This window comes from Tachypleus tridentatus, chromosome 5, assembly GCF_004210375.1.
Source record: "Tachypleus tridentatus isolate NWPU-2018 chromosome 5, ASM421037v1, whole genome shotgun sequence".
NCBI classification, from domain to species: Eukaryota; Metazoa; Arthropoda; class Merostomata; order Xiphosura; family Limulidae; genus Tachypleus; species Tachypleus tridentatus.
Window position 1 is genome coordinate 53,679,364 of NC_134829.1, and position 20,497 is coordinate 53,699,860.

Below are 20,497 nucleotides of genomic sequence, written 5' to 3' on the forward strand. Positions count from 1 at the left end.
GAAGTTTTGGAAAGCGCTTTTTTCCAACGTCAAATTACCTACTATATTTAACACCTTACCACCTATGGAATCGTCTTCAAATAAATTTACTGTTTTTCATGTAAATCACAGATTTTGTTCTGAGATTTACATGTCGAACTCGAGCTTGCTTTTCGGTTTAATCTTGTCTCAATTTGTGATTTAAATCAATGTTTTATTGACCTATTTAATGCGTGTTTCTGTCAGTCTTAAATAATAAATGAAAAAAAAAAGTTAGATGCTCTCTGACATGAGTCAGTGAGTTTTTGGTCATACGTTGTGTTTAATGGATATGATTAATAATCCTGGATTATTGCTAGAACGTGATTTAACTTGATGTTGTTTAAAGACCTATTTTCTTGTCCAATAGCGTTTCAGAAAGACATAAAACCGACACACCAAAAAATGTATTGTAAATATACTCATAGTAATTTAGCTTACATTTTGTTTAGTTTCTTTGAAAAGGGTAACGGTTCGCTGTAAACAAGACTTAAGGAACACGTGGTTGTTGTTGTATCCTGAGGGTAACATTTTGCTAACAGACTTTTGTTAGCATTCACTTGAATTAAGTCCGACGCGCACGCCATCTGCTATTACCAGTTTTTGTTGCTCTCATGTTATCACTTTGCCACATAAAATAAACAGTAACAACAAATACTGGTCTAGCTCTTGGTGTCTGGATGTGTGCTGCAGGACTGATGTGCATGGTGAACGTAAGTAAGGTCACTGTTCCAGAAAATTAAGAGAGATTCCACCTTTTGGACCACGTGCTCATTTTCGTGCACCAGGGGTCGCCGAGTTCAAAGAGGAAATGATTGAAATTCTCCTCATTAGCGACTTTCTCTGGCTATAAATATGGGGATCTGATAAACAGAAACTGACTCAAAAAGATCCCTTCAATTTGAATATCAAAAATATGGTGGAAAAGGTAGGCGGTTTATTAATATGCTTATTATAGCATTAATTATGTGCCGGCCCTCCGCTAGTACAGCAATAAGTCTACGGATTTACAACGCTAAAATGAGGGGTTCGATTGCCTGCGGATGTTTTAGCAGGTAGCCCGATGTGGTTTTGCTACAAAAACACAAACACGTACTAATATGTCTGCTAAACACACTTGTAAAACGCTATGCGTGACAAAATTCTCTATTTCTGACCAAGTACTCGCTTGATGAAGAGAAGCCTGTATATTTTATTATTGTTCAGGTTTGTGGATCACAAGCGAAACTAGGATATCTAGTTTATTACCAAAAAAAAAAGGCAACTCTAAAAATACTGAGAAACAGCACTGGAGTTTCATGTAGCACTGGAGTTTTATGTAGCACTGGAGTTTTGTGTAGCACTAGAGTTTTATATAGCACTGGAGTTTTATGTAGCACTAGAGTTTTGTGTAGCACTAGAGTTTTATGTAGCACTGGAGTTTCATGTAACACTAGAGTTTCATGTAGCACTGGAGTTTTATGTAGCACTGGAGGTTTTTGTAGCACTAGAGTTTTATATAGCACTGGAGTTTTATGTAGCACTATAGTTTTGTGTAGCACTAGAGTTTTATGTAGCACTGGAGTTTCATGTAGCACTAGAGTTTCCTGTAGCACTGGAGTTTCATGTAGCACTAGAGTTTCCTGTAGCACTAGAGTTTTATGTAGCACTGGAGTTTTATGTAGCACTGGAATTTTATGTAACACTGGAGTTTTATGTAGCACTGGAGTTTTGTGTAGCACTAGAGTTTTATGTAGCACTGGAATTTTATGTAGCACTGGAATTTTATGTAGCACTGGAGTTTTGTGTAGCACTAAAGTTTTATGTAGCACTGGAGTTTTATGTAGGCTTAACTGATCTTATTTCATTTGTTATCACTTCATGAAAACCTTAATTGCGATATTAAAAGAAACCTCAAGAGAAAGAACTTAACTACAAGTTTATCTTTGAAATTTCTAAATAAAATGGATATAGTTTTTTTCAAAACTAGACTATCTAAACATTTAGTTACGTTTTGCAAATGTATTACTATTTTATCATGGAACATTGTCAGAACTGAGGTTAGAGTTCAGGGCACTGTTTTATTTATTATGTATATATTTGAAATAGTTCATGTAATAGAGAATCATTTTAATATGAAGTTATATTTCTTCTTTCTCTATTCTTGTTAAAAACAAACTCTCTCTTATCATTTAATTATTTTGCTGTTTATCTCAGAATACGAGATCTAATAATTATTGTATATTTTTGCTTAAAGCTCTTCACAATCGTCTGTTTCATTCTACTTGTCCTCACCGTGCGAGCAGAGGACGAAACTAAGGTGGAAGTTAAAGATCTCCAGGCTGAGGCAACTGGTTATAGTGGAGGCGGTATTGGAAAAGGGTTTGGGGGAGGTGGATTCGGTGGTTTAGGTGGATTTGGTGGCTTTGGTGGACTCGGTGGTTTTGGTGGTGGCGGATTTGGTAAGGGTGGCGGTGGGGCCCAAGTCATTGCTATTCCAATAAGTCTTGCTGGCATCACTTTAAGAGGAGGATTTGGTGGTGGAGGGTTTGGAGGCCGCGGCTTTGGTGTTGGAGGCTTTGGAAGAGGTGGTTATGGTGGTGGAGGCTTTATAGGTACAGGCGGATTTGGAGGAGGTCTAGGTGGTGGAGGCTTTATAGGTACAGGCGGATTTGGAGGAGGTCTAGGTGGTAGAAGAGGATACGGATGGTGGCGAGACTAAAGGTTTGTATGAATTTTACTTGGCAATATATAACGTGTACTTTTTTAATACAGATAACAGTATTCATAGTAACCATCATATTAACTTCATTGGCTATCGACGTACATTATTACATAAGCAAAACAAAGTTGGAACTTTTGAAAAAAAATTCAGCTTTATTGAAAGCGCTAAAAAAACCTTTTATTCCAGACACCACCACGTGATTACCTTTATTACCTTACTACCTTTAATTTTATATCATACAAAACGTCTACTTATTAAATAATTTGGTTATTAAAATTTACTTGTGATGTTTAACTTATACGTATTTTGCTTCTCTCCACAGTTCAACACCACGTTATCACACAGACATGTGATGCCATCTGCTTTCTGATTTTAACATATTTCTTTTAAACCAAAATAAAAATTGTCTTCGAGGTTTGCGGATTTTTAGATTTATTGTGTATGTGATTTCTATAGAAACTTATTGAATAAAATAGCTCTTCGTGTAATGAATTAGTTATCTTCAAGATTATCGTTTTTGTTCCATATCACACCAACGTTGAAATCTGGAGTTGAATTCGACGCGGTGGACAAAATATAAATAACCAATTATGTAACTTTGTACAACGAAGCATCAAAATAATCATGTAATGCACACGTACGTACACACAAAGACATTTATTTCAAATACTGAATAGAAGTTTACGTATAATAACAGTTCCTTAGAGATGAGAAACATGTTTTTAGGCAGTTGGCTCTCTCCACACTTAGTGGCTTAGCCATAATTCTGACAGTTCATAACGTTAGAAACATTGAAACTTCGACAGCTTTACATTACGTGTCAGTCAACAGATTGAAAAATATCATTTGCTTTGCAACTACATAAGCAGGTTATTTGTTTTTATAGCTGTCACACTAAGCCAAAGACAGCAAAACCTAAATTATTACTGATAGACTAAAGAAAGGTTAACTGTCCAACAGCGCCCTCTATCAACTCTTTGACTGTTTCCAACTCGTAGAATATTTGGTTCTAACTCTCATTCTTATAGTGGGTTTACTGGGTGTTACACAGCAACGGGACGCGAATAATAAATCATAGTGTGCACATTTTGGACAAGTTAATGTATTTGACAATTTTTTTAATCATACTGTATAAGGTAGAATTTTAGTTCAGTTCCTGGTCGCAGTAAAATCAGGAACAGTTGACGAGTTCTACAATTAACGTAACAGATTTTTGGCGGATAACTGTTGCGAAGAAAAGACAAATTTGGAAGTCTACTGTTGGATATACCTGTGATAATAAATTCGAGATGGACTAATTGAAAATGATAAATACAACAAAATACTGCACTTTAGCGTGATTTTTATCACGATCATTGGTCCTTTAAGCTTAAAGAATTTTTTTCCCCTCTATATTAGAAGTCTTGGTAAAATTTTCATCAAATGTTTTATCACTTTTATGTTACGTTAAGTTCTGGTAGACATGTCATTGTTTTCATCACTTGAAATACCTTGTCTCTAAAAACCTAAACAGACTCAAATTACCAGCATTTTGAGTCTTCGCCTTCTAAATGTAAACACAGGTTCATTCTAGTGAGAGCCATCCGGTGACTCGGTGGTAAATCTGAAGGCTCATAAAGTTAACAAACAAGTTTCAATATTTGTGATGGACGCAGATAAGATAGCTCATCTCAAAGAACCACAAAACAAAAACAAACAAAACTCATGTAAATAAAAGATAAAACACTGTAAATAATATATAAGCTCGCCACTTGTATTGTTGTTTCGTTTATCTGGTGTCACTGATAAGAGAGTTAATTCCACCAAGACAGGTATAACTCAGTGACAAATTCTAAACCATTTCTTTGTTATAGCTTCATGTTTATTTTTAGTATACCATTGTTAAACTTTAAAAAAAGAGAGAGAAAACCAGTATAGTGTAAAGAATAAAAAATCTACATCGTTGTATGGTTACACGTTCAGTGGCCTAGACAAGCCAAGCGAAGAAACTGAAGGAAAGACTGGTGGTAGGACTTGGCCAGAAAGAGCTCAAAGAAAAGATTCTTTTCTATTTTGATGGTTTAGTTGTACAGTAAGAATAAATGTCATTCATACAATTTCTGTTCTACCTGGGCCCGGTTTAGCCAAGTGAGTTGAGGCGTTCGACTCGTACTCTGAAGGTCGCATGTTCGAAACCCCGTCTCACCAATCATGCTCGCCCTTTCAGCCGTGGGAGTGTTATTACGTGCGTTCAGTCTCATTATTCATTGGTTAAAGAGTAACCCAAGAGTTGACTGTAAGTGGTGGTAACTAGCTGCCTTCCCTCTATTCTTACACTTCTATATTAGGGACGGTTAGCGCAGATAGCTCTCGAGTAGCATTGCGCGAAATTAAAAAAACAAACACTGTTCTGCTTACAGTGAGTTCTCAGAAATTTTTTTTTTTGAATTTAACATCTACATTGAGTAGATCAGGTGTAAATGTAACATCTACATTGAGTAGATCAGGTGTAAGTACATCTACATTGAGTAGATCAGGTGTAAATGTAACATCTACATTGAGTAGATCAGGTGTAAGTACATCTACATTGTAAAAATAATGAAATTTATGCACTCAGTAGCTTTCAAGCTATCACGAAACGAAACTGTTTACTCAGGTTACAACCTGTAAATAATAACAAAGGGCATTTTATTTCCATACTTTATTTCACGTCTTCAAGTATAATACGTATTAATACCTTCAACAATCAAAACAACTTAGGTGTAGACTACATACTGTTACACTGGTTCAAAATTCCCTTAACTTATTGTACGTAAAAGTTTCAATTGTTATCTCTACCACCAAAGGTGGACAGAGGTCATGTTTTCATTCCTGTTCGTGTTTGTCAAAGGTTATGTTTTTACCTTCGTGCGTACCAGTAAGATTTCTCGGAAACGGCTGAATTAATTTGGACGAAAATTAATATACTTTTGGATATCGATCTAACTTACTTAGAAGTTAATAGCTTTTGAAGGGCAAAGATCACAGAAAAATTACGAAAATTTAAAAACTCCATATCTTAACGTTGATTTTTCACACTGTGTTTTCCACACAGTATTTGCTCTAAATTGGCGGTCGGAATTATTCGAATGCTGATGAAACATTATTGTCCTGTAAAAACGGCGAGTGTTAATCGATAATGACGGATATTCGGACACGTTTCTTTTTTTTTGTTTTTGAGGGCCTCAACTGATCAATGCTGCGTGGCAGAAGTATGCACTCCACTGATATGCTTTTCTTCTGTCATTACGTGTTGTGGGGGCGTTATAAAGTGACAATAAATCCTATTTGTCATTGGTAAAAGAGTAGCTTAAGAGTTGGCCGTGGGCAGTAATGACTATCTGCCCTTCCCCTAGTCTTACACTGCTAAATTGGAGTCGGATAACGCAGATAAACCTCATATAGGTTGGCGCGAAATTCGAACACAACGTACGACATTGGTTTTCAATGTTAGATAAAATCTCTCTATTGGCCGAATTTTGCGTCCGATTTATAGCATTAGGCTTAGAAAGAAATTTATTCATAAAGGAAAATTTAATAAAGAACAAAATATATAAAACAATAAATTTTATTTGACCGCCACATTGATCAGTAATCATAAAATTGTCGAAAAGTACAAAGTAATAATTAACTTTGTGTGAGAGAAAAATGGTTTAAACTTACCTTTTAAGGCTTGTTTGTATAAATATATTTGTTTCTTTATTTCGAACATTCGCGAAATACAGATAAAGGTTGATCCCACCAAACGGCATTATATTATAACAGTCTGTCAAGAGAGATGGCAGCTTGTCAACGGTACACGCCGCCAACATTTGAACCTTTTGAAATATTATACATACCATAATTACACAACGCTACAATGTACAACTAGAGAGATAAAAGATTGTGTAGTGGGCAAAGCGTTATGTGCAACATACGTAAAAATATGTAGAAAAAACGTAAGCACAGAGCTACACAATGGTGTGCTATGCTCACCGTGGACATCGAAACTCGTTTGTTAAAATCGTAAGACATTCTTTAGTTTTACAGTTGAGTTACTAGAACCAAAACAAACAGATATGACCTTTTTTCTGACATCAACCACTTGTTTGTTTACTTTATTGAAGGACAAAACTTTACAGTAGGCCATCCTTACTCTGTTCACCGTGGGAAATTGAATTTCGAATTTTAGCTTTGTAAGCCTGTTAATTTATAGTTAACACACGAGGGTAAGTAAATAAAATTACACATTAATGAAGAAATCTTAGGTTATCTTTGTAATTTGACGTAATATCAAACTGTGGCTATTAAATGAACAGTCGTAAACACGAAATAACAAATATGTACTTATTTTACTTATATAGATACTAAAGAAGCTACTCGTTTTACATCTACAAATATTCCAGAAGCTACATGTTTTACTTATGTAGATGTTACAGAACCTACACGTTGCTAAAATGTCTATATTTCTAAATCGACTACCAATATATGTATATACATTTTTACCATCGTGCAGAAGAGAAATAAATATTTTAAAAGAATTTTTTTGATTGGTCAATAAAGCTGTACTCTATGGACACTTGTTTTAAAAGGTGACTGAAAGAGATTTTAAACTTGTAACAGCAGTTATTGTTCACCAGAGACTTCCACCCAGAGTGAAGAGTCATTATCGGTCCCCAATTCATTGATAAAGAATGTAAGACATAAAGAAGAAAATTATACTTTCTTTTGGTAACCGCAAGAAGTTCAATAAACACCATGTCAGTTTCCATTCAGGTGAGGTCCGGCATGATCAGTTAATTAGCGTGATCGAATCGTAATCTAAAAGTCGCGAGTTTGAATTCCCGTCCACCAGACATGTTTGCCCTTTCAGCTATAGTGGGCCTTATAACGTGACGGTAAATCCCTCTATACGTTGGTAAAATAGTAGCCCGAAAGTTTAAAGTGAGTAATAAAGACCAATTGTCATTCCTCTGGTCTTACATTACTAAATTAGGAACGAGTAGGGAAGATAGCACTGGTGTAGTTTTGCGCGAAATTTAAAAACAAACAAACCATTCGTTGAATTTGTTTACATGTAGAAGACTAAGTACCTGTTATGGGAATATTATTTACTTTTGAGACACGTTCTTTGTTAAGTTTGCTACAATAACAATAGTATTTACTTAGAATGTCAGCAGAACGAAGAAGAAATCGTGAGCACTACATACAATTTTTGTTTTTCTGGAAAGATACGTTTGTCTGGAAACTGAACTAATTTTCTTGTAGTAATACTAGTTTTTACCTACTCATGAGGAACTTATAAATATATATATATATTTGTTTTTGTATAAGTGTAATAAAGCTAGTTTATAAATATATTTGTTAGAATGTTCATTGGCCTATTAATACACCCGTTTTGTTTTGTTTTTAGCTCCTGCCAAAAGTGTGACGTTTTAGCGATAAAAGGTTTCGAAAACTACTTGGAAGGTGTGGCCTTCAGCCACAACAAGAAAATAGTAAAAAATCTCTTCACGATGACACGTGGTGTTAATAAACCAATTGAAGAGCTCTATTTGAGAAAATATTATGACAACTTTACGCATCGTTTATTGACTCTGACTATAAATATGACAATGAGCACAACTAGAAGCCACATCACTCACAAGTTTCGTTTAGAAACCACCAAAGATGTTTCAGAAAAAGGTAAGACATTAATGATATTTGATATAAAACAATATAAATGAAAAGTTACAGAAACAAAGTAGAAATATTTAAAATAAACTAAAGTTATATGTTTAGATGAAACTATGTCTGGCTGTTTCTCTTCATACTTTGCATTTTTAGTTTAATTTACAAATCCAGTTCAAAGTATTAATTTTCAAGTGGACCACATGGTAACATAAGACTTAATCAACACTACAATTTGGTTTTACAATATGATTTAATTTATTTTTTATCAAATGGACCACATGGTAACATAAGACTTAATCAACATCACGTTTTTTGTAGTTTTTTTTCCTTCCGCTGTGTTTGTCAGAAGAGCTATGACGTCTCTTTACTTTTATCTATCGTTAAAGTTGTTTGTTATCATCTGGTTCACCGTTCTGGTTCTGGCTATACGAGCAGAGGAGAAAACTATTGATGAGAAAGAAGACTTACAGGCTGAGGCAACCGGGTACGGTGGCGGATATGGCGGAGGTTACGGTGGAGGCTATGGCGGAGGTTACGGCGGAGGCTATGGTGGAGGTTACGGGGGAGGTATCGGCGGAATTGGTGGCATAGGTGGAATTGGAGGTTTTGGAGGAGGCGCTAGGCTTATTTCTATTCCAATAGGTCTTACTGGTGTTGTACTTGGAGGAGGCTATGGCGGTGGACTTGGTGGTTATGGTGGTGGACTTGGTGGCTATGGTGGTGGAGGTGGTGGCTATGGTGGTAGAGGTGGTCGAGGTGGAAGATATGGGGGACGATATGGCTGGTGGTGGGATTAAAGGTCAGTATATGATCTATGTTTCAATATAAAACAACATTGAGAACAATTTGTTATCAAGTCATAATAACAGCCATTCATGTTAAACTTTAGTTACGTTTCACCAGAGATAAGGGTTTGTTCCCCTTCCAGTTATTTACATTAACCTTTTATCAATTATGCAATGAAAATATGTTTTGTTAATATTTTTGTTTGTACACATGAAAAAAAATTATCTTTATTAAACATCAGTGGGAATGATGATCATTGTTGGCTCTACTTTCTATCTCTCATTAACATTTATTTTGCAGGACAAGTACCATCATATCCACTTCAATCATTTGAAATCTTACCGTATCAGTGAGGTGTCCCTGATGTCGAAAAACTCCTGTTAGAAATGATAAAATTTTGTCTCCTGTAATATATGAAAAAAACTGTAAAATTTCATCAAATAAAAACTGTTTAATTTTGATTAAATAACCAATTAGTTTTCTTTTTAATAACGTTGCTTCTAAACGTTATTGTAAAAAACAAGAAATTAATGTACACCATTTCGTAGTACTCTGTTAAAAATAAAGCACGTGATTACACGTTCTGGAAAATGTGTCAGATGGTTCGAGATTGGACATTTGTTTGTACTGAAATACTGGTGTTCCGTTGATGAACCAATCAGGTGCAGTCTTACTTCACGAATTTATAAGTTTCAGAAGCTTTGATGATAAACTTATAAATACTATTCCATGAAATAATATTCTTTAACTACTGTTGGTATAATTTGGTTTAAAATACTAAACCAGAGATTGTTTAAATATGTTCACAATGTTATTAATATAATGCGAAATAAATTTCAATGCTATATCTCTGCTGTATAAGTATAGTTTAGAGGAAAACAGTGTAACTATTAATGGCTGTGGCAAAGAGAACATCTTAAATAACCAAGGGTTTTTAAAATGTTAAAATAACAAACCATACTTCAGTTAGGTAGTAATGTTTATATCATCAAGCACAAAACCATTAAAATAGTTCAACAGTAATTATCCTGAAACATTACGATGAACAAGCATACAATTGACAGTTAACCCAAATATAGGATCGCAGTGTGTATGCAATATGATTGTTTAGTGGGCTGTTTACAAATGTCTTTTGTCATTTCGTTTATTTGCATTGAGAAGATACCGTGTAAATTTCACATCTGCGTTGAGTGGATCAGGTGTAAATTTAAAATCTATATTGTAAAGATAATGAAATATATGCAGTCAGTAAATTTCAAGCTGCTACGAAACAAAACTGTTTACTCAGGTTACAACATGTAAATAATAACAAAGGGCATTTTATTTCTGTACTTTATTACACGTCTTCAAGTATAATTCCTACTAATAACTTTAACCACAAAACAATACAGAAATGGCTGCATATCGTTACACTGGTTCAAAATTTCTTGATCTATTGTACGTAAAGTTTTCATTTTTGTCTTTGCCACAATGAGTGCACAGAGGTTATGGTTTCATTCCTTTGTGTGTGTTTGTCGGAGGTTACATTTTATTTCTCTGTTTATCACCAAGATTTCTCCAAAACGGCTGAATGAATTTGGACGAAAATTGTTATACATATGGACATTGATATATGTCACAAGTTATTAGGTTTTGAGATTCAAAGTGACAGAAAAGTTACGAAAATTCAAAAATCTCCATGTGTTAACGTTGATTTTTCACACAGTATTTGCTATACATTGGCGGTCGAAATCATTCGAATGCTGATAAAACATTATTTCTATTGTCCTGTAAAAACGGCGCGTGTTAATCGAAAATGACGGATATTCGGACACGTTTCTATGTTTTTTTTTTGAGGGCCACAACTGATCAATACTGCGTGGCAGAAGTATGCATTCCACTGATATGTTTTTCTTCTGTGAAGGCGTTATAAAGTGACAATCAATCCTATTTGTCACTGTTAAAAGAGTAGCAAGAGTTGGCCGTGGGCAGTAATGACTAGCTGCCCTTCCCCTTGTCTCACACTGCGAAATTGGATTCGGATAACGCAGATAAACCTCATATAGGTTTGCGCGAAATTCGAACACAACGAACGACATTGGTTTTCAATGTCAAATAAAATCCATCTATTGGTCGAATTTTGCGTCCGATTTATAGCATTAGGCTTAGAAAGAAATTTATTCCTAAAGGAAAATTCAATAAAGAACAAAATATATAAAACAATAAATTTTATTTGACCGCCACATTGATCAGTAATCATAAAATTGTCGAAAAGTACAAAGTAATAATTCACTTTGTGTGAGAGAAAAATGGTTTAAACTTACCTTTTAAGGCTTGTTTGTATAAATATATTTGTTTCTTTATTTCGAACATTCGCGAAATACAGATAAAGGTTGATCCCACCAAACGGCATTATATTATAACAGTCTGTCAAGAGAGATGGCAGCTTATCAACGGTACACGCCGCCAACAATGGAACCTCTCTAATGGAATAATGAGATTTCACTGTCACTCTTATAATGCACTGGCAGTTTTCCAGGGCGGAGAAGAATCTGTAGTAACGGATCACAAAATATGGAATCTGGGATTTACAGTTTGCCGCGATAATCATTAGGCCATGTCCGACACAAGAAAATAAACGCTAAAATCAGGGATTCCATTCTACTTGGTGGACTTGACACATAGCCCGATGTGGTTTTGCTACAAGAAAACACACACAAAAGAAAATGAAAAAAAAGTGAAAAGGATATTGTAACTTCGATCACCAGAGGGAGCTTGAAAGAAAACGATTACGACATTTAACATTTCTGGTACTCATAATGTCTTCCAGTGGCACAACGTTATGTTTGTGTAGTTGAAACGCTAAAATCCAGGTTTCAATACCCGTGGAGTGCAGAGAACACTTTGTCCACTGTGTAGTTTTCTGTTTAATTTCAAATAAATAAGCAAACGAATTGCTCACACTTATAAAACCTTTCAAAATTCCTGTTTTTGTACACACAGGTTGGATGTACCAGCATGTACAGGTTTTGGAGTATTAATGCAATTAAGATTAATTATCTATTTTTTGTGTGTTTTTTTGTAATTTCGCGCAAAGCTACACGAGGGCTCTCTGCGCTAGTCGTCCTTAATTTAACAGTGTAAAACTACAGTGAAGTCAGCTAGTCATCACCACCCACCACTAATTCTTGGGTTATTCTTTTACCATCGAATAGTGGGATTGAGCGTTACATTATAATTCCCACACGACTGAAAGCACGAGCATATTTAACGCGACGAAAATTCGAACTCGCGATTACAAGTGAAGTGACCTAACCACCTGGTGATATCGGCCATAAAGAGACATACAAAGGAAATATTACACACACTATAATTACACAACGTTACAGTGTACGACTAGAGAGACAAAAGATTGTGTAGTGGGCAAAGCGTTGTGTGCAACATACGTAAAAAATATGTAGAAAAAAGGTAAGCACAGAGCTACACAATGGTGTGCTATGCTCACCGTGGATATCGAAACTCGATTGTTAAAATTGTAAGACATTTTTAGTTTTACAGTTGAGTTACTAGAACCAAAACAAACAGATATGACCTTATCTACCACTTGTTTGTTTACTTTATTGAAGGACAAAACTTTACAGTAGGTCATCCTTACTCTGTTCACCGTGGGAAATTGAATTTCGAATTTTAGCTTTGTAGGCCTGTTAATTTATAGTTAACCCACGAGGGTAAGTAAATAAAATTACACATTAATGAAGAAATCTTAGGTTATCTTTGTAATTTGGCGTAATATCGAACTGTGGCTATTAAATGAACAGTCGTAAACACGAAATAACAAATATGTACTTATGTTACTTGTATAGATACTAAAGAAGCTACACGTTTTACTTCTACAGATATTCCAGAAGCTACATGTTTTACTTATGTAGATATTACAGAACCTACACGTTGCTAAAATGTCTATATTTCTAAATCGACTACCAATATATGTATATATATTTTTACCATCGTGCAGAAGAGAAATAAATATTTTAAAAGAATTTTTTGATTGGTCAATAAAGCTGTACTCTATGGACACTTGTTTTAAAAGGTGACTGAAAGAGGTTTTAAACTTGTAACAGCAGTTATTGTTCACCAGAGACTTCCAACCAGAGTGAAGAGTCATTATCGGTCACCAATTCATTGATAAAGAATGTAAGACAGAAAGAAGAAAATTGTACTTTCTTTTGGTAACCGCAAGAAGTTCAATAAACACCATGTCAGTTTCCATTCAGGTGAGGTCCGGCATGGTCAGTTAATTAGCGTGATCGAATCGTAATCTCAAAGTCGCGAGTTCGAATTCCCGTCCACCAAACATGCTTGCCCTATCAGCTATAGTGAGCCTTATAATGTGACGGTAAATCCCACTATACGTTGGTAAAGTAGTAGCCTGAAATTTTAAAGTGAGTGGTAAAGACTAGTTGCCATCCCTCTGGTCTTACACCACTAAATTAGGAACAAGTAGCGAAGATAGCACTCGTGTAGTTTTGCGCCAAATTTAAAAACGAACAAACCATTCCGTAGAATTTATTTAGACGTAAAAAACTAATTACCTTATTCCTTCGAAGTATATGCCCTTCGACAGTAGTGTAAAAAAGACACTTCGTAATCAGGAATCAGAATAGAAGTTTCTCATACTCCTAGAAATGAATGTTGTAGTTAATTATTAATAAGACCTGTTATGGGAATATTCTTTACTTTTGAGACACGTTCTTTGTTAAGTTTGCTACAATAACAATAGTATTTACTTAGAATGTCAGCAGAACGAAGAAGAAATCGTGAGCACTACATACAATTTTTGTTTTTCTGGAAAGATACGTTTGTCTGGAAACTGAATTAATTTTCTTGTAGTAATACTAGTTTTTACCTACTCATGCGGAACTTATAAATATATATATATATTTGTTTTTGTATAAGTGTAATAAAGCTAGTTTATAAATATATTTGTTAGAATGTTCATTGGCCTATTAATACACCCGTTTTGTTTTGTTTTTAGCTCCTGCCAAAAGTGTGACGTTTTAGCGATAAAAGGTTTCTAAAACTACTTGGAAGGTGTGGCCTTCAGCCACAACAAGAAAATAGTAAAAAATCTCTTCACGATGACACGTGGTGTTAATAAACCAATTGAAGAGCTCTATTTGAGAAAATATTATGACAACTTTACGCATCGTTTATTGACTCTGACTATAAATATGACAATGAGCACAACTAGAAGCCACATCACTCACAAGTTTCGTTTAGAAACCACCAAAGATGTTTCAGAAAAAAGGTAAGACATTAATGATATTTGATATAAAACAATATAAATGAAAAGTTACAGAAACAAAGTAGAAATATTTAAAATAAACTAAAGTTATATGTTTAGGTGAAACTATGTCTGGCTGTTTCTCTTCATACTTTGCATTTTTAGTTTAATTTACAAATCCAGTTCAAAGTATTAATCTTCAAGTTAACCAAATGGTACCACAAGACTTAATCAACAATACAATTTGATTTTACAATATGGTTTAATTTATTTTTTATCAAATGGACCACATGGTAACATAAGACTTGATCAACATCACGTTTTTTGTAGTTTTTTTCCTTCCGCTGTGTTTGTAAGAAGAGCTATAACGTCTCTTTACTTTTATCTATCCTTAAAGTTGTTTGTTATCATCTGGTTCACCGTTCTGGTTCTGGCTATACGAGCAGAGGAGAAAACTATTGATGAGAAAGAAGACTTACAGGCTGAGGCAACCGGGTACGGTGGCGGATATGGCGGAGGTTACGGCGGAGGCTATGGTGGAGGTTACGGGGGAGGTATCGGCGGAATTGGTGGCATAGGTGGAATTGGTGGCATAGGTGGAATTGGAGGTTTTGGAGGAGGCGCTAGGCTTATTTCTATTCCAATAGGTCTTACTGGTGTTGTACTTGGAGGAGGCTATGGCGGTGGACTTGGTGGTTTTGGCGGTGGACTTGGTGGTTATGGTGGTGGACTTGGTGGCTATGGTGGTGGAGGTGGTGGCTATGGTGGTCGAGGTGGTCGAGGTGGAAGATATGGGGGGACGATATGGCTGGTGGTGGGATTAAAGGTCAGTATATGATCTATGTTTCAATATAAAACAACATCAAGAACAATTTGTTATCAAGTCATAATAACAGCCATTCATGTTAAACTTTAGTTACGTTTCACCAGAGATAAGGGTTTGTTTCCATTCCAGTTATTTACATTAACCTTTTATCAATTATGCAATGAAAATATGTTTTGTTAATATCTTTGTTTGTACACATGAAATAAATTATCTTTATTAAACATCAGTGGGAATGATGATCATTGTTGGCTCTACTTTCTATCTCTCATTAACATTTATTTTGCAGGACAAGTACCATCATATCCACTTCAATCATTTGAAATCTTACCGTATCAGTGAGGTGTCCCTGATGTCGAAAAACTCCTGTTAGAAATGATAAAATTTTGTCTCCTGTAGTATATGAAAAAAACTGTAAAATTTCATCAAATAAAAACTGTTTAATTTTGATTAAATAACCAATTAGTTTTCTTTTTAATAACGTTGCTTCTAAACGTTATTGTAAAAACAAGAAATTAATGTACACCATTTCGCACTACTCTGTTAAAAATAAAGCACGTGATTACACGTTCTGGAAAATGTGTCAGATGGTTCGAGATTGGACATTTGTTTGTACTGAAATACTGGTGTTCCGTTGATGAACCAATCAGGTGCAGTCTTACTTCACGAATTTATAAGTTTCAGAAGCTTTGATGATAAACTTATAAATACTATTCCATGAAATAATATTCTTTAACTACTGTTGGTATAATTTGGTTTAAAATACTAAACCAGAGATTGTTTAAATATGTTCACAATGTTATTAATATAATGCGAAATAAATTTCAATGCTATATCTCTGCTGTATAAGTATAGTTTAGAGGAAAACAGTGTAACTATTAATGGCTGTGGCAAAGAGAACATCTTAAATAACCAAGGGTTTTTAAAATGTTAAAATAACAAACCATACTTCAGTTAGGTAGTAATGTTTATATCATCAAGCACAAAACCATTAAAATAGTTCAACAGTAATTATCCTGAAACATTACGATGAACAAGCATACAATTGACAGTTAACCCAAATATAGGATCGCAGTGTGTATGCAATATGATTGTTTAGTGGGCTGTTTACAAATGTCTTTTGTCATTTCGTTTATTTGCATTGAGAAGATACCGTGTAAATTTCACATCTGCGTTGAGTGGATCAGGTGTAAATTTAAAATCTATATTGTAAAGATAATGAAATATATGCAGTCAGTAAATTTCAAGCTGCTACGAAACAAAACTGTTTACTCAGGTTACAACATGTAAATAATAACAAAGGGCATTTTATTTCTGTACTTTATTACACGTCTTCAAGTATAATTCCTACTAATAACTTTAACCACAAAAACAATACAGAAATGGCTGCATATCGTTACACTGGTTCAAAATTTCTTGATCTATTGTACGTAAAAGTTTTCATTTTTGTCTTTGCCACAATGAGTGCACAGAGGTTATGGTTTCATTCCTTTGTGTGTGTTTGTCGGAGGTTACATTTTTATTTCTCTGTTTATCACCAAGATTTCTCCAAAACGGCTGAATGAATTTGGACGAAAATTGTTATACATATGGACATTGATATATGTCACAAGTTATTAGGTTTTGGAGATTCAAAGTGACAGAAAAGTTACGAAAATTCAAAAATCTCCATGTGTTAACGTTGATTTTTCACACAGTATTTGCTATACATTGGCGGTCGAAATCATTCGAATGCTGATAAAACATTATTTCTATTGTCCTGTAAAAACGGCGCGTGTTAATCGAAAATGACGGATATTCGGACACGTTTCTATGTTTTTGTTTTGAGGGCCACAACTGATCAATACTGCGTGGCAGAAGTATGCATTCCACTGATATGTTTTTCTTCTGTGAAGGCGTTATAAAGTGACAATCAATCCTATTTGTCACTGTTAAAAGAGTAGCTTAAGAGTTGGCCGTGGGCAGTAATGACTAGCTGCCCTTCCCTTGTCTCACACTGCGAAATTGGATTCGGATAACGCAGATAAACCTCATATAGGTTTGCGCGAAATTCGAACACAACGAACGACATTGGTTTTCAATGTCAAATAAAATCCATCTATTGGTCGAATTTTGCGTCCGATTTATAGCATTAGGCTTAGAAAGAAATTTATTCCTAAAGGAAAATTCAATAAAGAACAAAATATATAAAACAATAAATTTTATTTGACCGCCACATTGATCAGTAATCATAAAATTGTCGAAAAGTACAAAGTAATAATTCACTTTGTGTGAGAGAAAAATGGTTTAAACTTACCTTTTAAGGCTTGTTTGTATAAATATATTTGTTTCTTTATTTCGAACATTCGCGAAATACAGATAAAGGTTGATCCCACCAAACGGCATTATATTATAACAGTCTGTCAAGAGAGATGGCAGCTTATCAACGGTACACGCCGCCAACAATGGAACCTCTCTAATGGAATAATGAGATTTCACTGTCACTCTTATAATGCACTGGCAGTTTTCCAGGGCGGAGAAGAATCTGTAGTAACGGATCACAAAATATGGAATCTGGGATTTACAGTTTGCCGCGATAATCATTAGGCCATGTCCGACACAAGAAAATAAACGCTAAAATCAGGGATTCCATTCTACTTGGTGGACTTGACACATAGCCCGATGTGGTTTTGCTACAAGAAAACACACACAAAAGAAAATGAAAAAAGTGAAAAAGGATATTGTAACTTCGATCACCAGAGGGAGCTTGAAAAGAAAACGATTACGACATTTAACATTTCTGGTACTCATAATGTCTTCCAGTGGCACAACGTTATGTTTGTGTAGTTGAAACGCTAAAATCCAGGTTTCAATACCCGTGGAGTGCAGAGAACACTTTGTCCACTGTGTAGTTTTCTGTTTAATTTCAAATAAATAAGCAAACGAATTGCTCACACTTATAAAACCTTTCAAAATTCCTGTTTTTGTACACACAGGTTGGATGTACCAGCATGTACAGGTTTTGGAGTATTAATGCAATTAAGATTAATTATCTATTTTTTTGTGTGTTTTTTTGTAATTTCGCGCAAAGCTACACGAGGGCTCTCTGCGCTAGTCGTCCTTAATTTAACAGTGTAAAACTACAGTGAAGTCAGCTAGTCATCACCACCCACCACTAATTCTTGGGTTATTCTTTTACCATCGAATAGTGGGATTGAGCGTTACATTATAATTCCCACACGACTGAAAGCACGAGCATATTTAACGCGACGAAAATTCGAACTCGCGATTACAAGTGAAGTGACCTAACCACCTGGTGATATCGGCCATAAAGAGACATACAAAGGAAATATTACACACTATAATTACACAACGTTACAGTGTACGACTAGAGAGACAAAAGATTGTGTAGTGGGCAAAGCGTTGTGTGCAACATACGTAAAATATGTAGAAAAAGGTAAGCACAGAGCTACACAATGGTGTGCTATGCTCACCGTGGATATCGAAACTCGATTGTTAAAATTGTAAGACATTTTTTAGTTTTACAGTTGAGTTACTAGAACCAAAACAAACAGATATGACCTTATCTACCACTTGTTTGTTTACTTTATTGAAGGACAAAACTTTACAGTAGGTCATCCTTACTCTGTTCACCGTGGGAAATTGAATTTCGAATTTTAGCTTTGTAGGCCTGTTAATTTATAGTTAACCCACGAGGGTAAGTAAATAAAATTACACATTAATGAAGAAATCTTAGGTTATCTTTGTAATTTGGCGTAATATCGAACTGTGGCTATTAAATGAACAGTCGTAAACACGAAATAACAAATATGTACTTATGTTACTTGTATAGATACTAAAGAAGCTACACGTTTTACTTCTACAGATATTCCAGAAGCTACATGTTTTACTTCTACAAATATTCCAGAAGCTACACGGTTTACTTATGTAGATATTACAGAACCTACACGTTGCTAAAATGTCTATATTTCTAAATCGACTACCAATATATGTATATATATTTTTTACCATCGTGCAGAAGAGAAATAAATATTTTAAAAGAATTTTTTTGATTGGTCAATAAAGCTGTACTCTATGGACACTTGTTTTAAAAGGTGACTGAAAGAGGTTTTAAACTTGTAACAGCAGTTATTGTTCACCAGAGACTTCCAACCAGAGTGAAGAGTCATTATCGGTCACCAATTCATTGATAAAGAATGTAAGACAGAAAGAAGAAAATTATACTTTCTTTTGGTAACCGCAAGAAGTTCAATAAACACCATGTCAGTTTCCATTCAGGTGAGGTCCGGCATGGTCAGTTAATTAGCGTGATCGAATCGTAATCTCAAAGTCGCGAGTTCGAATTCCCGTCCACCAAACATGCTTGCCCTATCAGCTATAGTGAGCCTTATAATGTGACGGTAAATCCCACTATACGTTGGTAAAGTAGTAGCCTGAAATTTTAAAGTGAGTGGTAAAGACTAGTTGCCATCCCTCTGGTCTTACACCACTAAATTAGGAACAAGTAGCGAAGATAGCACTCGTGTAGTTTTGCGCGAAATTTAAAAACGAACAAACCATTCCGTAGAATTTATTTAGACGTAAAAAACTAATTACCTTATTCCTTCGAAGTATATGCTCTTCGATAGTAGTGTAAAAAAGACACTTCGTAATCAGGAATCAGAATAGAAGTTTCTCATACTCCTAGAAATGAATGTTGTAGTTAATTATTAATAAGACCTGTTATGAGAATATTATTTACTTTTGAGACACGTTCTTTGTTAAGTTTGCTACAATAACAATAGTATTTACTTAGAATGTCAGCAGAACGAAGAAGAAATCGTGAGCACTACATACAATTTTGTTTTCTGGAAAGATACGTTTGTCTGGAAACTGAATTAATTTTCTTGTAGTAATACTAGTTTTTACCTACTCATGCGGAACTTATAAATATATATATTTATTTGTTTTTGTATAAGTGTAATAAAGCTAGTTTATAAATATATTTGTTAGAATGTTCATTGGCCTATTAATACACCCGTTTTGTTTTGTTTTTAGCTCCTGCCAAAAGTGTGACGTTTTAGCGATAAAAGGTTTCGAAAACTACTTGGAAGGTGTGGCCTTCAGCCACAACAAGAAAATAGTAAAAATCTCTTCACGATGACACGTGGTGTTAATAAACCAATTGAAGAGCTCTATTTGAGAAAATATTATGACAACTTTACGCATCGTTTGTTGACTCTGACTATAAATA

General features: G+C 34.8%; 2 protein-coding genes across 2 annotated transcripts; both read left to right on the forward strand.

Moving 5' to 3' along the window:
- The first annotated feature begins 812 nt into the window (after positions 1 to 812).
- LOC143250292 (uncharacterized) lies at positions 813 to 3,198 on the forward strand. Its single transcript, XM_076500751.1, has 3 exons — positions 813 to 946; positions 2,255 to 2,721; positions 3,045 to 3,198. The coding sequence occupies exons 1-2, from the start codon at positions 935 to 937 to the stop codon at positions 2,717 to 2,719; spliced, it is 477 nt and encodes a 158-aa protein (XP_076356866.1). The 5' UTR covers positions 813 to 934; the 3' UTR covers positions 2,720 to 2,721; positions 3,045 to 3,198.
- Positions 3,199 to 8,329: 5,131 nt separating this feature from the next.
- Positions 8,330 to 9,599, forward strand: LOC143250293 (uncharacterized). The gene is made up of 3 exons (XM_076500752.1): positions 8,330 to 8,404; positions 8,779 to 9,191; positions 9,479 to 9,599. Exons 1-2 carry the CDS (start codon positions 8,390 to 8,392, stop codon positions 9,187 to 9,189), a joined length of 426 nt encoding a protein of 141 aa, XP_076356867.1. The 5' UTR covers positions 8,330 to 8,389; the 3' UTR covers positions 9,190 to 9,191; positions 9,479 to 9,599.
- The last annotated feature ends 10,898 nt before the right edge of the window (positions 9,600 to 20,497 follow it).